Consider the following 19,282-nt stretch of genomic DNA (forward strand, 5'->3'; position numbering starts at 1 on the left):
CTTTAGGTTATATTGGTTATAGAATTGCGCCGTCCTAGTGTAGGAGGTTTGGTAAATATTTTTTTTAAGTCCATCTTTACTGTCTACTATAACGCGCATACGAATCGTGTGATTTATATTTGCGTTGACCGGGATTGTTGGTATATCGTATTTACATGGCGTGACGACACGTTAGTTTAGAATTTACTCGAAATTGCTTAGGAATAACACCCCCGTGTATAATAGGTTCGGGGCTGAAAGGGCCGTGTATTTTGCGTTTAGAAAATCTAATATATCTATGGTAATATGATGCAAATAATGTTATAAATTATAATATCATTTATCGGTATAATATTATAACATGTTAATATTGTGTATATATGTTTGTAATAAAATTGGCACATATATATATATATAAAATTATAAAGAAATTTAACCGGACTCGCTGCCGTCGAGCCGGCTTCATTGTACATTGTGTAAGTCACAGTGCACAACAGTGAGCGGCGCACAGCAAATGAGCTCTATTCACGGAAACGGTTCTATAAAAATAATAAGAAAAAAATATAACTGAACAGCACCTGTACTAAAATTAGAGTCCACGTCTACACGACATTGAATTTTACTTTTGTATACTGTGGGCGCGGACCTACATAATACATAATTAAAATATATAATATGTATATACATATATATATATATATTATATATAGGCATTGGAGAATTATAATATACCTATATATACATATATTTTATTATACCTACGTAAATTGTTGTATATGTGTTGTGGTAGATGGTATTGCCATATATATTATACAGGGGGGTTCTTCTATCATAAAACACTCATTATTTCAAAAAGTATACATGTTTTTGAAAACATTTTTTTACATAGTTTCAAGTTGCTAAAAAAACAACGTTTTTATTAAAAAATTATATTTTTAAATATTTTTATTCCTTATAATTTTTTAAGTTTTTTACTTTTTTGAATGACAACATAGAGTTTTAATTTCATATTCCAAAGCAGAATAATTTTCTTAGTACTTTGTTACATAACAATCGAATTTAGGCCGAGTAATTTTTGAATTATAAGTATTTCAAGTTTAAGTGCATGGAGTGGAGTGGTACGAGGTTACCCCGCAAAATGTTTGTCCACTACTCCACTTGTCTAAACTTTAAATACTTATAATATTTATAATTCATAAATTACTCGCCCTAAATTCAATTTCTATGTATCAAAATACTCAGAAAATTATTCTGCTTTGGAATATGAAATTAAAATTATGTTGTCATTCAAAAAAGTAAAAAACTTAAATAATTATAAGGAATAAATAGGAATAAGCTAAATGTTTTCAAAAACATCAATACTTTTTGAAATAATGAGTGCTTTATGATAAAAAAATCACCTTGTATATTATATATATGTGTAATGTGTATATATTTAATATACACTGTAGTAAACGAATAATCCATTGTTCTAAATTGATATATTATATCAAAGACTTAATGTCTATAAGTTAGTAGAGGCTATACAGAGTGATTCTCTTACGTATTGTCCACAGTATAATTATTTTGTAAACTATTAACGTTTTAGAAAATACTGCAAAATACCTATTTATACCTGATCCGTCAGTTTAAAGTTTAAATATTGACAAGTTATAACTTTTAATCAATACTTTAAATTCGTTCGAAATTCTATTTTTTAGCATGGAAAAAAAAATATTTGGTTTCAAAATTTGATATTAAATAGGTGGGCAAATGTTTACCACTCTGCATTAGGTGTCGAGTGGGTCACCGAAATGGATGTGTTAAATTTGAATTCAATAACAACGTACGCGAAAAACGATTCTCGGCAGGACGGACCGTCAACATGGGTTATTTTGTATTATATAATATTGGTATATTAACTTTTTCTATATATTTTATTTTATGAAATAGAAATTATTATATAATTTTTATTATACATATAATTAATTATTATAATATGAAATCATATTATATTCTTGTAAATTGTAATCAACTATTATAACTTATAAAGTTAAAAATCAATATACTTACAAACGGGGTGAATAAGTTGATCTTCTGTGGTATAAATAGCTTACAATTAAAAGCAAAAAGTTTCAAGTCCCTGCATGAATAATAATTACAACAAATGAATAAAATAATCAAGATCATTAAGTTTCGTTTACACTTCTAATTTCGTCCAGATTTGTACTTTAAATGCTTATAAAAAAAATCGTATAACTATATTTTAATATTTTAAATAGATATAATAAAAACTTACGTGGAATGTTGTTATTCAATTGTTTACGTTATTTTACGCGTGAATATCTAAATTTGTCAAAAAATTTCTGTTTTTCCTTATTTATTTTTTGGTTTTTTTCCGGTTCTTTTGAAGAGTATAGAAGATTTTGAATTTTGAGATATCAACTAGATCAAATTTTCTACAAGAAACCACCTTCAAAGTTGAATATCATATCATTTTTTTCTATTATAAATTGTGGCGTGGACACGCAAACATCATTGTATAATCAATACTTTCAAAGCTCCGCTCAGAATCTAAAACGTATGTATGTTGTCGTTCAGTGACACCGTACTCATATGTCATGTGAAGCGATTGCTTCATTTCTTAAATGGGTGGGTAAGTTATAGTGGATATATAGAAGTTAGAAGTCAAATAGACAAAGGTTTTAGATTTTGCCCCACAAAAAGAGTCCGAGTTCGGTGCCATTGTTGTCGTTCAAAAAAGTTGTAGGTTATATATTATGTTGAAAATGCCCTATGATAATTTGTATGAATTGTTATTATTGAATCCTGTTGCTGATGTTTGATCGTCGGCAGATCTCAATTACTTTAAATAGTATTTTATGTTTTATTTGCGCTGTACAGGACATTACATATTCGTACATAAACAATTATTTTACGACGTAGCATGTCTTGGCCATCAGGATAGGATAATGGTTAATTAACGAAAATCGACACAATTTGTTAATTAAATTAAACAAAATATATTTCAAGTTATACTTCTAAGAGGAGTGAGGACGTATGCCTGAATATGTATTTTCACTTGTAACGCATAAAACATGGACAATTTCGGTTTTACTTTGTTACTTTTAACATTAGAGTGAATTACATATTATTATGAAATTTAAAGATAAGAGTACTATCTAGTACAGCAGTTCTCAACCTTTTTAGTTGTGCGAACCACCAATTTTGTAGAAAATATTTTAAGGCTCACTTACTTAATAAATAGGTAAAAAACAGTTAATTCAAATTTTCGAACCCTTGGCTAGGACCATGGACCAGCTTCTGCGGTCCAGTGCCAAGTTGCCCTCGGCCCATTGGTTGGGAACCGCTGATCTAGAGAATAGGAATCTTAATACTCGATAGATATTTTTATATTTGACAACAGGCATCAATTGACTATAATATTAAAAATAATTGAGTAAAACAAATTCATTAAGTTTTCCATGCTATGTGCGAATTATGTAAGACGGAGACAATATATGCAAGTCCTCTTAAAACACAAACATACTATTAAAATAAAATAGCGTAATATATTTGAAGACAGTATAAGTATATTATTCTATCTGATACTAGTATAAATAGACCAGTATAACATGGAAATAATGGACCTATGCAAGAGGCGATGTGGTTGTGATGAAATCCACGACATACACAAGTCCTATAAGTGGGATACTACGTAGAATAGGTCTGACAGTCTACTTATATTTACCCGTATTTATTTGTAGCTGGCTAGTGGTGTGATCATATATTTAGGATTTACTTAATTAAGAACGGAAGTCATTCGTATGCACTAAACAGAAATAAAGATTCTGATTAAATATAATTATAACAATGTTATAACAATTTATTTAATAAGTATTTTTCATTATTTTTATACAAATAAACAATAATTATCTCACACTAGCTTTTGTACTCATAATCTATGTTTACTTTAATAAAAAATTGTATAATACCTATTACACCTGTAATTAAATATATTATTTAATAAAATATAACAACCTACATATTATACATAATGATCCACGTAGACTTACTATAGTTTAAAAAAATTGAGTGACATATTATATAGTTTTTTTTTAAAACATTTGTAGTTTTCGAAATAATGAGTGTCTTATGTAGTTACGTTAAAAGGACAACCCTATGTATGTGTACATCCAGGTTTACTTTGACAGACAGGTATGGCTTCGGCGGGAACGTTATCGATTTATTTTTCTAACAGTCGTAACAAATTATATTCTCAAAGCAAGAACACAATTCTTTTACGAATGTTAACGTTTCACAGATGTAGGTATCATAATAATTCATACTCACGAATTTAGTTTTTTTTTATTGACGAGATCTTATAAAACATTCTGTGGATGTAATCATTTACATCCGCAGTTTAATGACGCTGATTACCACTCCTTACTACTCGTATATTGGTAGGTAGATTGAAAAAAAATTGGTTAACGGACTATGAATAATAGTAGGTAATAAAAATTAAGCTATTCCAGAAAATATTGGCTATTATTTATTGGCAAAAGGATCAGCGGGAGAATGAAAAAAAAAATAACAATAATGGGAACTACAAACAATAAGCATAATAAATACGAATACATACGATGTCGTAGACGACAGTAGTCGTAAAAAATAGGTCATTGCGACTATTGGACGTGTTTGTTATCAGAAAAATGGATCTCGTGAGGATAAATCGTAAAAAGCTTTGGCACAACAACCAGTCAAAGTATAAATAATATTGTTTTTATTATTTAAAAAGACAAAAAAAAAACAATAGTAATAATGATAATGTACAGAGTAACAACAAAACAGCTTTAAAGTTTTGTAATACCTTTGAACAATATAGCAATGAAAAGCGACAATAAATACATTTATATATTTATATATATATTTTTTATGCATAACAAAATTAGACAAGTTACATATATATATATATAATATACCGTCGTGTTATGACTGCTTCCGTGAGCGGATCATTATTTGTTAAATTATTAATTGTAATATTTGAGTTTCATTAGATAGGCACTCCGAGATTTGGTGTGATTTCTTTCCTTTGTATTATAATAATAATTAATAATAATAATAATTGTATATATCAATACATATATACTCAATATATGTATATATATACTATACATACATATAATTTAATTTCTTTCTTTTTTTTTTATATATAATATTATAATTTATAAGGCACGAGTTTACAGGTAGCAGGTTAGTACCATTTTAAACATCGGCTAAGCTTTTTCAGTGCAATTGCTGTGCCGAATATGTGGTCCCAAAATTGGCTGCTGATACCGAAACCTGGAACATACGGATAACGACGCCCGTCAATATTGTTATACATATACGCTTATAAAAGCTGTACATATTATATTATTATGTAATTGTAATAATGTACAGAGTATCACGGTCATATGATATACATTCATATGTAAAATTGTTAAATCTTTCTGATACATCTCGTACATATAGATGAATAAAGCGTGAAATATAGTCAAGATGTTTGAAGGTATTAATTAAAGGAAATTAATGGTACAGATACTATTCTACTACAATTTTATTTTTTTTTATATTATATATACTTATCTCATTATTTTATCAAAATCAAGTATCCATTTCTGAATAATTGTAATTTATCTTAAATTATAAAAATATTATGTATCATGTTTTTTATAAAAACAATGCTCAAAAATAATTTGTAAATCAACGAATTAACTAACACTATAGTTCTTCTAAAGACTAAATAAACAATATAAATAGAGCATTTTGAGTATTTACGAAATATTAAAATACCCCCACATACAGGTTAGGATCTTCTCAAATTTTTGTATAAATTATAAGATTAGAATGTGAAAATTTAGTGGAAGGGATAGCACTATATACATAAAATTATTATAATATTATGAATATTGAATATATTATTATATTGTGATTGTATACTAACCGCTTTCGTGGTGCGCGAAATGATGTTGGTTGTGGTATCTTTTCATTGTGTACAGGTACGAGCCTTCCCTGGGACATCCGTAGTGTAAGTAGAAATGTATTAAATCATAAGTTACATAGCCTGCGAACACGATTGTACAAGATTAATATCGATTTTTAGCACGATACACTAATAATATATTGTTGAACTTGCCGCACTATAATTATATTACCTACACTCAAACAATCGATTTAAAGCTCGTATTTATTTATTAATTTTTAACACGAAAAGGGAATATTACTTATATAACTTAGACTGGTCATTTCATTACCTTCCGTCAAAGAGCACAATTATGGTATAAATAATAAATTATAACTATACCTAATACTTATACATAACACACTTGCATGATAGTATTCATTTATTTAAAACATTTTTAGTACAGGTCAATGTGTTTCAAGTACACCTTTCTTTATATTTCAGTCATCATATTAATATTTTTTTATACCGCAAAAATATTTGATCATTTTATTTTTTAAACATCAAAGTTAAATAAGAATTACGAAGTTATAATATTTTATTTATACATTTTGCCTTACCTGGTCTGGTAAAAATTGTCAAATTAAATCACTTAAATTAAATATTGTGGTAATTCGATTCTACATATACATTAATAAATTCATGATAATGCATGATGCCTTACACTTTTACATTGACAATATTAGATGTGAAATAAATGTTAATACGTTTGTAGGGCTAAAAATAACCTCTTAGTTAAACTGCCATCAGTTTGTATGTAATTGGAGATTTTATAGGTAGTAGCAAGTTAGGCCCGTTTTTAATGTAAGTAAAACACTCATTATTTAAAAAAACTATTATCGTTTTTTGAACTATTGAGTGTTTTCCGATGTATATATAATAATACATAATATATATTATATATAATGTAGCATTCTTAAAGCAATATCGAAATACGTATATCATACGTATATTGATCATATATTTTCTTATAAATTCTTATACTTATTTCGTTTAATTATGGGGCAAAATAACCTAATGTGTTGATTCTTTTACACTACTACTTACATTAAATTGTAAAACATGATGACATCCTAGGCTTTATAGCTTATAAATTATAATATACCAATGTGATGACTGATGACATTTTATTATTTTACCACACTTACCCGAAATCATACCAGCCAATACCAGCGGCGCCATCCAATGAGGAAATAGCATCAGGTATATAGCGTACGCAGCCGATATGAGTACTGCGGCTGGTCCCGGCGGAAACAATAACCGTCGGTCGTCAAATGGCACCTGTTTGCAGAACAAAACAAAACAATCCGTAATAAATAAAATATAATTTAATATAATACATAGGTTTAACCTTAATTTTACTTTACAACAATTCAAATTTAAAAATATTGGACAAGTGAGCTGCAGTAAGTGGATTTTGACTCTCAACAATAAACCCGTAACTATTAAAGATATAATTTTAATTTTTGCACGGGATCCGTCTTAGATCCATCAAAGTGAATCATCGCATTTAATAATAGACTGTAATGCAATATACTTAGATAAATATTGCATGAAAATCATTGCAGTCATATGTAAGACAATGTTTTTTCAACATTTTAAAGTTTAAATTTAGTGGTTCACCGCAGAATACAGTAGCAGATAAAAACGACTTTACTTAATTTAAATTTTCGAGAAATCGAATTATTCATTAATAAGGGTTCTCGGTGGATTTTTCACGTACTATATATAAACTTAATTAAGTCATTAACCTTTTTATACAAAAAATTATTTTTGTGAAACTTTTTTTTTTACTATGAACAACTACAAGCCCATTTCAACTTTCAAGTACGATACGTATGTCATGATATTTGCGAACAAAAAATATGTGTATAACTGAAATACATGTGTAATTATTTTTCAGATAAATATTTCGTTCAAGAATAAGTGTTGAATCGTATGAAAGATAAAAACAAATAAAATCTTTTATAAAAATCGTAAATATTATTTGATTATATAGCTTGTCATTAAAAAATATGTGGAACAGTACCACTTCATTTAAATATTAAATTATAAATATGTAAAAATATATTTAAATAATTTATGGTGATTCTCTGGTTGGTTGTATGTGAGATGCGATACGGTTTAATGTAGTGGGAATATATTTTTTTTTATTATTATTTAATGTGTGAAACAGTAGTGGATTTGTCTTTTAAGGAGGGGGACATAATCTTTTTGGTCCAAAAATTTTACCTTTAACTTTTTACCCACTTATGATGGTAACTTATAATGTATAGAATTTAGCGGGGCATGTCCCCATAGGCCTCCTCTTAAACACCGCGTCTGGTGTGAAAGCAATTATAATCATTATATTTTAAAGACGCTTCTGATCTAGAATAAGTTTATAAATCTAAGAAACTAAGTTTAAGTTTTTTTTTCCACACAATATACTAGACAATTTAATATTCAAACATGAATATAAATAAATAAATAATAATACCAAAATGTTTATTAAATATGACTCCGTCATACTTCAACTTAAAATCTGATGATTATATAAAAAATGTAAAACTTTATAGCTTATTAGTTCACCATAGTTCATACAGTTCGTTTAATACATAATTATTTCTACAATAATCAATTATATCATTAAGTAGTAGGTAAATTTCATACAACATTAAAAAAGTGTAAATAATTAATTAACTACGCATATATACGCATTATGCACACGAATTTGGACATTATTATTTGAATGAAATTATATCTAAATGACTATCAATATAACATTTTATTTAAATTAATTTGTTTTAAAAATAGGAAGGTACTTATTCGAATACAAATGTTCCTAATCGTTGCAGGACAATGGACATGCTTGTATATATCATTAATAGTTGGATTATAAAATAATATTAATAATGCTGCAGCAGGTATGCGTGACTCATCCAATAAAACAAGGGTAGGTCACTTTGAAGTTTGATGCACACACACACACACACACACACACACACACACACACACACACACACACAGTTACAAATATACATTTCCTACATAAAACTGCTATTATTTAGCCCGAAAGTTTAACGGTATATTTGACGTAAAAATGTACGTCATTTCCTTTGAGTTTTACTAATCGGGGACCATCCATTGGGGCATTTCAAAGCGAATTTTCCGGCCGTTTAAATTGTTAAAAATTCTGAAGGTAAGTGATTTACATATTTTACAGTCGAGTGGACGCAAAGACAACGTGGGTATTTAGGGTCATGAGTATATATTGTATGTGTTATTAATTCTATTATAAAAATATATATTTTTAAATAATACATGTATGTATCTATGTAATAACACCTTACAGATAAAAAAGCCTAGACGGACATCTCATAGGGAAATTGGAACGATATATTTGTGGATTAACAATTTTAGGAAATGCACCGCATCGCCGTCTAGTTTAGTTTTATTGTTATTGTTTTCTACATCGTTATTTGGAAACGCATCTGTTACATTTAATATATTATATACTTAAGTAACATTGGTTTTTTTGTTGTAAAAACTAGGATTTGAAAAAGACCCGAAGGTCAGTCTGTCTGCTGTATAGTTGGTTTAGAATGTACTTCGTTATTGAGCAGGTCGCTGAAATGGATACGTTCAATTTTAATTTAATGATGAATAATTTCATGCGAAAAACAATTACGAGCGAGGAACAGATGGATCAGCATTTAATTCTAAAGATAGTTTATGTTATATTATATTTATTAGTATTTTTTTAGCTCAGTGGGTTGAACTATATATTTTTCTAAATTTATTGCACATAACTTAACGGTCATTTTTGTCGTAGAATGTTGAGAATAGGTTCGTGCATGGTATAAATAGCTTAAAATGAGTCTAAATATTTTGAGCGTATTTGTCAATAATAACGGACTTCTTTTCCAATAATGTCATCAGAATAGCATAATTCATACTTATACTTTGTAAGATGATGTATATCAAATCAAAAACAAAGATCACCATATTCACGTGAAATATCATGCAAGGGATTGGGTCCATGTCAATATCTTGGCTCATTTCATTGAACAATTTCTCAGTAGGTGTCACCATTGTAATTTTTAGTGATGCGATATATTTTTAAATGTAAAAGAATTAAAAATTGTTGGAAATATCTTCGGTATAGATACGGTGTGATACTTTTGGGAAACAGGTCACCTTATGCTTTTTGTCAAAAACCCATCACACTTTAAGTGCTTTGAGAAATAAAAATAATCACGAAACACGGGTTTATCGTCAAGTCCTGAATGTGAAACAGATAATAATCAACAACGTTTACACTCCGAACTTCGGGGTTGGAACGATCGTAGAGGACTTTGGCGATCGCTGTAGCAGGTATTGTTTACGAGTCAATTGAAGGCATACTGTAATTTTTTGCAAACAGCCATCCCGTTAAATATCAGTATCTCGTCAGTAGATTTTACACACATAACCTCATTTTGTAAATTAAGTCGTAATATTAGACGTTGGTTTTTATTAGCAATTATCGATATAATATTATGTATTATATAAATGTCACCATTATATACGATTTTTACAACACGACAATGCAACTTATAGTTTAAACTTTAAACATAACTTAATTATCACGTATACAACAATGCATGTTTACGACTAAACGTGTCGCCACCGCTGCCACATTTTCTCCCACTTTCATTACAATTTTTTGTATGAACCAAGTGCTTCCTCCTATACAATTTTCAACTGTAAAATGACTACTACAACGTGAGGTCAGTAGATAAAGTATCGATATAAATGAAGGCCGTTATCATGGTCGGCTTACTATCTATTAATGCCACGTGTTTAATAACGATGTGCATTCTTGATATTCTCAAGCATTAGATATATAATAGCTGAATTTTTTTTATATTTTAATTTGGTTTGATGAACTTTGAAAATGTTTGCGATTTTTACGAACTTTGTTAGCATTTGAATTTCAAACGCTTATAAAAACTAGTATTTATGCATTTTTAATATTTTTAAATTTCTACAAGAATAACATACGCAGAGATATCGTATTAAAATATCAAGCTTTTCGACCGAGAAAAGCTTTAGTTATTCTTATCTGAACAAAATCGATTATATAAAAAAACCAATGCTACGTAAATATTCTTTTTTTTCGCTTTGTTTTTATTATTTAAAAGAAATACTACTGATAATTAAAAGTAAAAGTACTCATAGTATAAACTAGATTAAATTACCCAAAACATTCCTCGCTTCATCCAGAATTTAAAAATATACCTGAAGCAGTTATGAGGACGCATTTATTGTTTCCGTTTTGCAAACATATAAAATAGAAATTTGGGTTCAATAGAACCGGTTTTGTGTTGTTATTTTTAATATTAGAGTGAATTAACTTCTTATCAAAGTTAAAAGTAAGATTGAGTATTTTTTTTCTCAATATTTTAATTATTAAGATGGATAATATGAGCATTTTCATTTTGGTAATTTAAAACATCGACGAATGATAATCTTTGATACACAAAATAAGACTTGAAAATAGAATAGTTAGTCAATACGACAGCGTATATTTAATTTTAATACTTAATAAATATTTTTATTTTATATAATTTATATAACATAATTTTGTACGCATATATGCATATAATACTAATTACGTGTAGTAGATGAGAATTAATATTTTTAAATTGTTGAAGAGATAAAATAAGTGGCCAAAATATAACAGTTATCATTTTGACAGTATTGGATCTATGTTTGTAGTGATTTGTGTGTTAGTAATAATATATAGTATATACAATGACTAAAAGTTTTCCAAATTAAGTAGTCAATAACTAATTAAAAAAAAAAATCACTTAATTAGTAGGCACAAATATTATAATTTAATTTACATTAGATGTTGAAACAATGAATGTAAATATCTTTTTATTTTTATTATTATAAACATCGCATATTTTTTAAGATTTGTTGCTGGATCATTTTAAATTTATTCGATGGCAGTTGTTGTATTGCGATTAATTATTTAACTGTTGACCAATTAATACGTTTATTTGGACTTTGATTACCGACATTCATATCACTAAGTTGTATCGAGTGGATTATAATTTTTAAGATAATCTAGTTAATATATCTGTGCTATTTAGATTGAAAAACTAAAAAGTCCGATTAAAATAAAATATTATTATTTATAGTTAATACATTTTAAATAATGGAGCTAAAATTCTAAGAACTGAGTGTCACATGTACTAGCTTCTAGTAGAGTATATTATAGGTAATGTAGAATTTTATCAAATAAACACTAGGAAAAAAGTATTTATTTTAGTTGCTATTATATTTTAAAATACTTTATATCAACAGAACAAATATAAATTATTCAATAAACTTATTTATAAACAACTGACAAATTATTAGGTATCATATAATAAATATTTATTGAGAAGAAAATATAAATATTTTAGTTAAATGAGAAAAGGAAATAAATGGCAAGTTTTGTTTTTTATCACTTTAATGAGAAATCTTTTTTTTTTTTCGTTGACTTGTAGAATAAATTATATTCAATTAATAACGGTTGTTTGAAAAAGCTATGTTAAAAAAATATAAGATAAGACATCCAACCAATTTAAATTTGAGAAACAAAACGCCATTTAGTTTGTTACGCGATACAAAATCGTCGAAGTTAGATAAAAATATATTATATAACCATTGAAGTACCTATAGTGGTTAGCACTAAAGAAAAAAATGTCTAAATTGTAGAGAAAATACATTTAAAATCTTTTGTTAGTCAACAAACCTATTGATAGACGAATAGCAAAAACCAAGGCAAATACGACAACTAATGCAAAACCGGGGTTGCTGTAGAAATACTTATATCATGAAGCAAATCATCCTTTAACAGTAAAAAATTCATTAAATTCTATTGTATCTACAAGATTTAAATCATAGAAAATAACAAAATAGCTACTAATATTTACAATCTGGCTACTAAAAATTTTTATAAAATAACTAATACATTGAGTTGAATATCTTTGAAATAAATTAATGAAAGAAGAGAATAACTATATTAATGAAAATCAGTATAATTTTTGTCGAGTAATGTATAATAGAATTCATCAGTTAATACTATGACACTAAAATAAAAATTCAATAAATTAAAGTTTAAGATTAGTTTAGATATTATATTTATTTTTTAATGTAATAAATGAAGAATGTCAAGAATGTTTACCGTTTGGTAAGGTAATATTTAAACGTTTATTGAACCGGATGTATGAACAGAGAGCATAGTTTGCATACAAAATATATTTCTGTATACTCGTATGTTTAGTGTTGTCTCATACACACTATTAAGTTAACTGATAAAAAGACGATGGTTCGTAACATTGTATTATGAATTTATGATATATTTTATTTTATCATTTCTGTAGACATGAATAAACCGAAATGTTCTATGTGTATGAATGTTTGGAAAACATATATATAGTAGGTACATTAAAAATATATGAAATACTTGAGTGTCTGAAAGGTTTTATTTATGCCAAAGAAATTTTGTAAATCAAAAATACTTATGTATGGTAGGGTAGGTTACTTAGTATTTGACAAACACAACAATTTGTTGGCCAAAATATTGTGCAGAATATATTTCTTCGATAGTATATTAGAAAGGTGTGAAGTTCCTGAGATATTTTGACTGGATTTTTTTACACATTGCTTTTGAAAGCTTGAAAAAACCATAAATTTCAAGGCTCTAAAAGTCTGAAGTCTATATGTTTGGGTGGTAACCGTCGTCATTTTGAAGGATTCTCACTGACGTAGGACACAAGGACGCCGAGAAATCGATTGAATACGGACCGGACAAGGGTGAATCGGGAAAATATAGCTTTTTGCTTCTCATTCTGAATAGGTTACACGAGTCGTGTTAGGTCCAAAGGCATCTTTACCCTTATTTGCTGTTTTATTGTACTCAAAAACCCACTAAATTCCAGGTTCACTGTATCGATCCAAAAATGAAAAACCCACGTAAAATTGTCATTCATTGTTATACTGTTTTTATGCAGCATGTATTTGAATATCATAAGATTTTTGTTGGAGGTTACTTATATTACTAAATTCTTATATTAAGTAGATGATAATATTTTTAGTTTTCAATATCAACAATTCAACATATTAGTAGTGTAAAATATTTGTCAATTTGTCATATTCTACTTGATACACTTACCTACCAAATACAACAACTTTGAGAAAAAAGCATGTTCAATTAATTATATTATTAATTAAAGTTTAAATTGCCAAACCAAATTAGGAATTAGGGCAGAAATACATTGAGCATTGCAGATACAATCACATAAAGAAGTAATTTCGCATGTTTTTAAGTTAATTTATAAAGTTATTTATTTTATAGTTTTAATAGTATTTATAATGTTGAGGCAATAAACATAACAATAACTATAGTATTTACCAAATAAAATAATGCAAGACAAATAGTTTTAATTTTAATAAATAGGTACGCGTTAATTGATATGTCAAAAAAATAAATATAATTTTAAATTAATTGTGTTTATCTACTTTTTCAAATAATTGCGTAGCAAATACCAGCCATAATTTACAACAGCTTTTTAAGCGGTTTAAATAAAAAAATAAACAATGTTTCATATTACTTTATTATTTTATCTGAAAAAAAAATCATAACTTAAGAGAAAAGTTTTGATACACTGTGAATTTAAACAAAGATATCAGATTAATGCTATTAATATTTTGTAATAAATGCTTTCAGATACAATTCAAGATACACATATTAATGTACCTAATAAGTCTAATTTTATTTTCATAATTTCTCGAAATACATTTATTTATTAAAGTATTCTATATAATAACTAGATAGGATGGAAATACCAGAAGTTTTGAAACTTAACCGAAAAAAAGTAAAACACTAAATCAAATTTAACACTTATGGATATCTTTCATTTTTCTTTAAATAATTGTATTGAACTTACAGAAACCCAATTTATTGTTATAAGTTACAACTATATAATAAATATAATATATATAATATATAGTAATACATTTTTTTATAAAGTATAAAAAAATTATATTTTATGAATGTCAAATATGCTTACTGTTTATCATCGTCATTCATCACTTAAATCCTAATACAGTAATACGTAATAAACTATAATAAATGTAAATGTTTTAGGTGCAAATGACGTAACGCAATACTATATAATCAATATAAACTATAATAAAATATACTATGTATTATATATATATAGTATATAGGTACATTATTAATTTTAGCACAGAAACAATTAGAAATATATTGAGTGAGATGGAAGTTTTTCATTATTATTTTTAAATAAGTTTATATCACTAGGTTTTTTTTATTTCTGTGAAATTGTGAAATATTGCGTATATTATATAGTAGGTATATGTCATCATAGTATAGAAGTATAAAACCTCACTGACCAGTTCGTTAAGACACCTACACTTTTCATATGATATGCCCATTTGTGTGTACTTATTGTAACTTACTTATTAAAATAATAAATACAGTGTTTTAGCATAATTTTATTTTTAACTTGAACAAAAAAAAAATGAACGTGAACATGGGACATTACGTAAAGCATGAATAATAAATTGTGTTTAAATTAAGGATTAGATATTATTGTCTAGAATAATTAATGATAATGTTTTGACTTTTGAGATTATCAATTTGTACATAACAAAAAAAGTTTTAAAATTTTCACTTGGATCTATATTTATCACTTGTTTATATACTGAAAAAAAAATATTCTTAAAATATAAAATGACGCAACTGAATATCAAACTATAAGAGTAATAGACACTATATTTTTGATACCTGTATATCCTCCTTCATAATATCAAGTATAATAATTATACGGTTTCTTTAATGAAGAATATTGTGTAACCACTACCTAACCAGTTTTAAACTATAGGTGAAATCAGTTATTTAGTCGTAAAAAAAATAAATTACTATAGCTCTATCAATTAAATTTTTAAATATAATATAGAAATAAATAGTAAAAATGATTAATTAAACGAAAATATTTTTCACTTTAATAATAAGCACATTAAAAATAAGAAAAATATTGATAATACTAATTATTATTAGTCATGTTAATAATCGTTTGGTTTTATTACTGTTTTTGTTCTTTATTACTTTTACTCATAACTTCCATGTTTGTTTTTGACAAAATATTTTATCGATAAAAATTGAATTATAATAGATAATTCTAACACATCATTTTTAATTTTTAAAATTAATGATTAACCATAGTATGAAAACTATTTTACTGTATTCATTTTTTTTTTTTTACTAAGAAAATATAATCATTATATAGGTACCTATTTATTTTTTTCATTTTATTTATAATATATTTATGGTTCTTTAATTTTATCTAGTAGAATTCACGCCCATATTCCACAGTATATAGAGCACTTTAAACTGCACTTCAAGAATGAAAAAACAATTTTAAGAAATTTTACAATTAACATTATGAAAGTAAAAATTAATAACGTCATAAAACATATATGATAAATCGATGTACCCACTATTTCTAATGGCATTATTACTATTAAAATACTATAACATTGAAAATTGATATTATTGTTGTAATTTCAAAAATATTATTTTATGATAAATTAATAATAATATATAAATAATATACGCATAGCAAAAAACATAATAAAAGAAAATGTTCTTAATTAATCAATTTTTAGCTTTTATATTATAGTAACTAAATTCTTAAAATTCAGTATATTTTATAATACTGAAATGTATGTTATTTAAATATTGTTAACTAAAAAAAATAATAATGTAGGACTGAATTAAATAATAAAATAATATTTTGTAGTATAAAATCAATAAAAATGTTCATAGTTGTTTTGAACGAATATTAACAAGAAATGATCGTAGTTATTACAAAAATATTGCCAATCATAAAGATTTATTAGAAGTAAAATGTTATATTTAAAGAAAATGCCATCAAAGCAATTAACATACTCGTACATTATTATTATATAAAATGTATACAATTATAAATAAAACTAACTACTACAATAAAATTGAGGGCGTTAAACCGACAATTTTTAAACCGATGTTAATTTGTTCTATTTTAAAATCATTAACGGTAATCAATCAGACGATTTAACTAACGGGTATTATAATATAGGTAAGTGTTTTGAATGTTATAAAATATAGATAATTGTTTTAACATTATTAAGCATAAAATAACACAATTCAATAGACCAAGTATCCTTTCATTAAGAACGAAAAATAATTACTTTTTATATTAAACAATTTTGATTAAACTTTTCTACTACGAATGTTATACAAGCGTAATTTTAATTAAAACATTTTACGTTCAATTTATTGAAATTTCAAATCATATTGTAAAGATTAAAAATAATTTATCTAAAACGTCTATGTAAGAAAAAATAATCAATTTCTACATTTTAACCGTGCAGTTTTCAATTTAATAAAATTAATATACATTGTATAGTTACTTTTATATGCTTGTTGAATTAATAAAATATAATTTTTGTTTTTAGTGTGTAAAATTAGATTAAGTATTTGAATCGACATTAATGATACGTTATATTAATGTGACCTCTGTCTAATCATGTATACACCTGTCATTAATACATTTTGATAATAAATTAATTTGTGTACCTATGAAGGGAAATTTCTTAACTATAGATAACAAAACATTATAGTACCTAAAATTTCTTTCCGTTACATAATAATAATCTTATTTTATATAGATTAATAGATAAATAAAACGTAGAGGTAAATATGTTTTAAATATCTGTTATAAATATATACAAAAGAAGTAGTTCTATAGGTATTGGTTACATTCCTATATTATAATTTAATATTATAATATTATATTATAATTTAAGTAGCCGGTTATAAATTTTTAATTTTTTTAGGGCAATAATGGATTACCATTCATAAATAAAAAATAATACGTTGGATATGGGATAGATCAAACCGGGTTCGTTAATAATTTAAAATTATCTTTATTTTAACGGAGTAAAGCGTAATGCATATTATTAATTATATTACGATAATGGAATATATTACGTTAGTAATAAATAATAATAATATATAATCATTTATCAGTAATCATATCATAAAGTTAAAAATAATAATAATAATTAATATTTTAAATTCAGATTAATGATTAATTTTAGAATTTAGTAAGAGTGATTAAATTTTTAAATTTTGTAGATTATATTTTAATTATTTATAAATCTTGAAAATCATAAGTCATTTTATTTAATTAATGATTATTCTTAAATAATATTCTGTTTATTTGATTATTTGCAGTAATAACTAACAAGTAACAAGTAATGAGCTCCACTCAAAATTATTTCTTAAGAGTTGATTCATCATAGCATGCATTCTTGATAAGTAATAGACTAATAACAAACAATGCACACATGAATAGTTTAAAACCACCCTAAATTACCAACATTACTTTCAAATACTATAATAAATTTAATAGTCATAGATTTATCGTTGTACAGCAAAATTAAGATTTTCTAATATAATTTTTATACTGATATTAAAATAAAGGTTATATGACTACGTTTCATTAAGATGATTAGGTAGGTACTCAAAGTAATTTAGTTAAGTGTATGCTAACAGTTCACCAGTGAACTAAGAGCTTATATTCTATTCTATTATTATAATATTATGACTTGTTTAAAACAATACTCATTTAAACACACTATAGTACACTACCCAATTACTGAAACAACACATATATACATACCTTGTGATGTAATCCGTGAATGCCGAAATGCAATGTGATAAGTAATGGTGAGTTGTCTGGAGGCTGTAAATGAAATAACCAACGATGAATGGTGTACTCAATGAGAGGCCACAAAAGTAAGCCCAAAATAGTTGAACATATGACCAATGCTATTATCGAAAAATAATCTAAACAAAAAAAAACAAAAAAAACACATTTATTAGTCATTAGTCATTATAAGTTATGTATCAAATCAGCGATTATTATACAGGTAGTATTTAAAAAAATATTAAAAGTTTATCCAAAATATCGTGATAATAATTTAAGTTATTTAACGATGAAGGGTTGCTGTTATTGAAAAACAGCTTAGCCACTCAGGTTTTAACATACAGTAAAAATTGGTACTAAAAAAATGACATTACGTAATAAAAATTATTTAAAAAAATTAAACTGATAACTTATGATATCATACAACTGTTATCGTGATAACTACAGCTTTTTATTACACAGGCACTACATATTGTTTATGCAAGGGGCGCTCACAGAAAATAAGTTCAGAGGGTGCAACGCG

General features: G+C 26.0%; 1 protein-coding gene across 1 annotated transcript in view; it reads right to left on the reverse strand.

Annotated features, from left to right (window-relative positions):
* Positions 1-4,724: 4,724 nt before the first annotated feature.
* LOC132931777 (fatty acid 2-hydroxylase) overlaps positions 4,725-19,282 on the reverse strand; it is a 38,253-nt gene continuing 23,695 nt past the window's right edge. Inside the window, exons 3-6 of the mRNA XM_060997768.1 lie at positions 18,733-18,899; positions 7,111-7,243; positions 5,945-6,064; positions 4,725-5,301 (exon numbers count right to left, since the gene is read on the reverse strand). Of these exons, the coding sequence (XP_060853751.1) occupies positions 5,213-5,301; positions 5,945-6,064; positions 7,111-7,243; positions 18,733-18,899 (509 nt within the window). The 3' untranslated portion in view covers positions 4,725-5,212. The remainder of the gene's footprint in view (positions 5,302-5,944; positions 6,065-7,110; positions 7,244-18,732; positions 18,900-19,282) is intronic.

The sequence above is a fragment of the Rhopalosiphum padi genome, chromosome 1 (assembly GCF_020882245.1).
Source record: "Rhopalosiphum padi isolate XX-2018 chromosome 1, ASM2088224v1, whole genome shotgun sequence".
NCBI classification, from domain to species: Eukaryota; Metazoa; Arthropoda; class Insecta; order Hemiptera; family Aphididae; genus Rhopalosiphum; species Rhopalosiphum padi.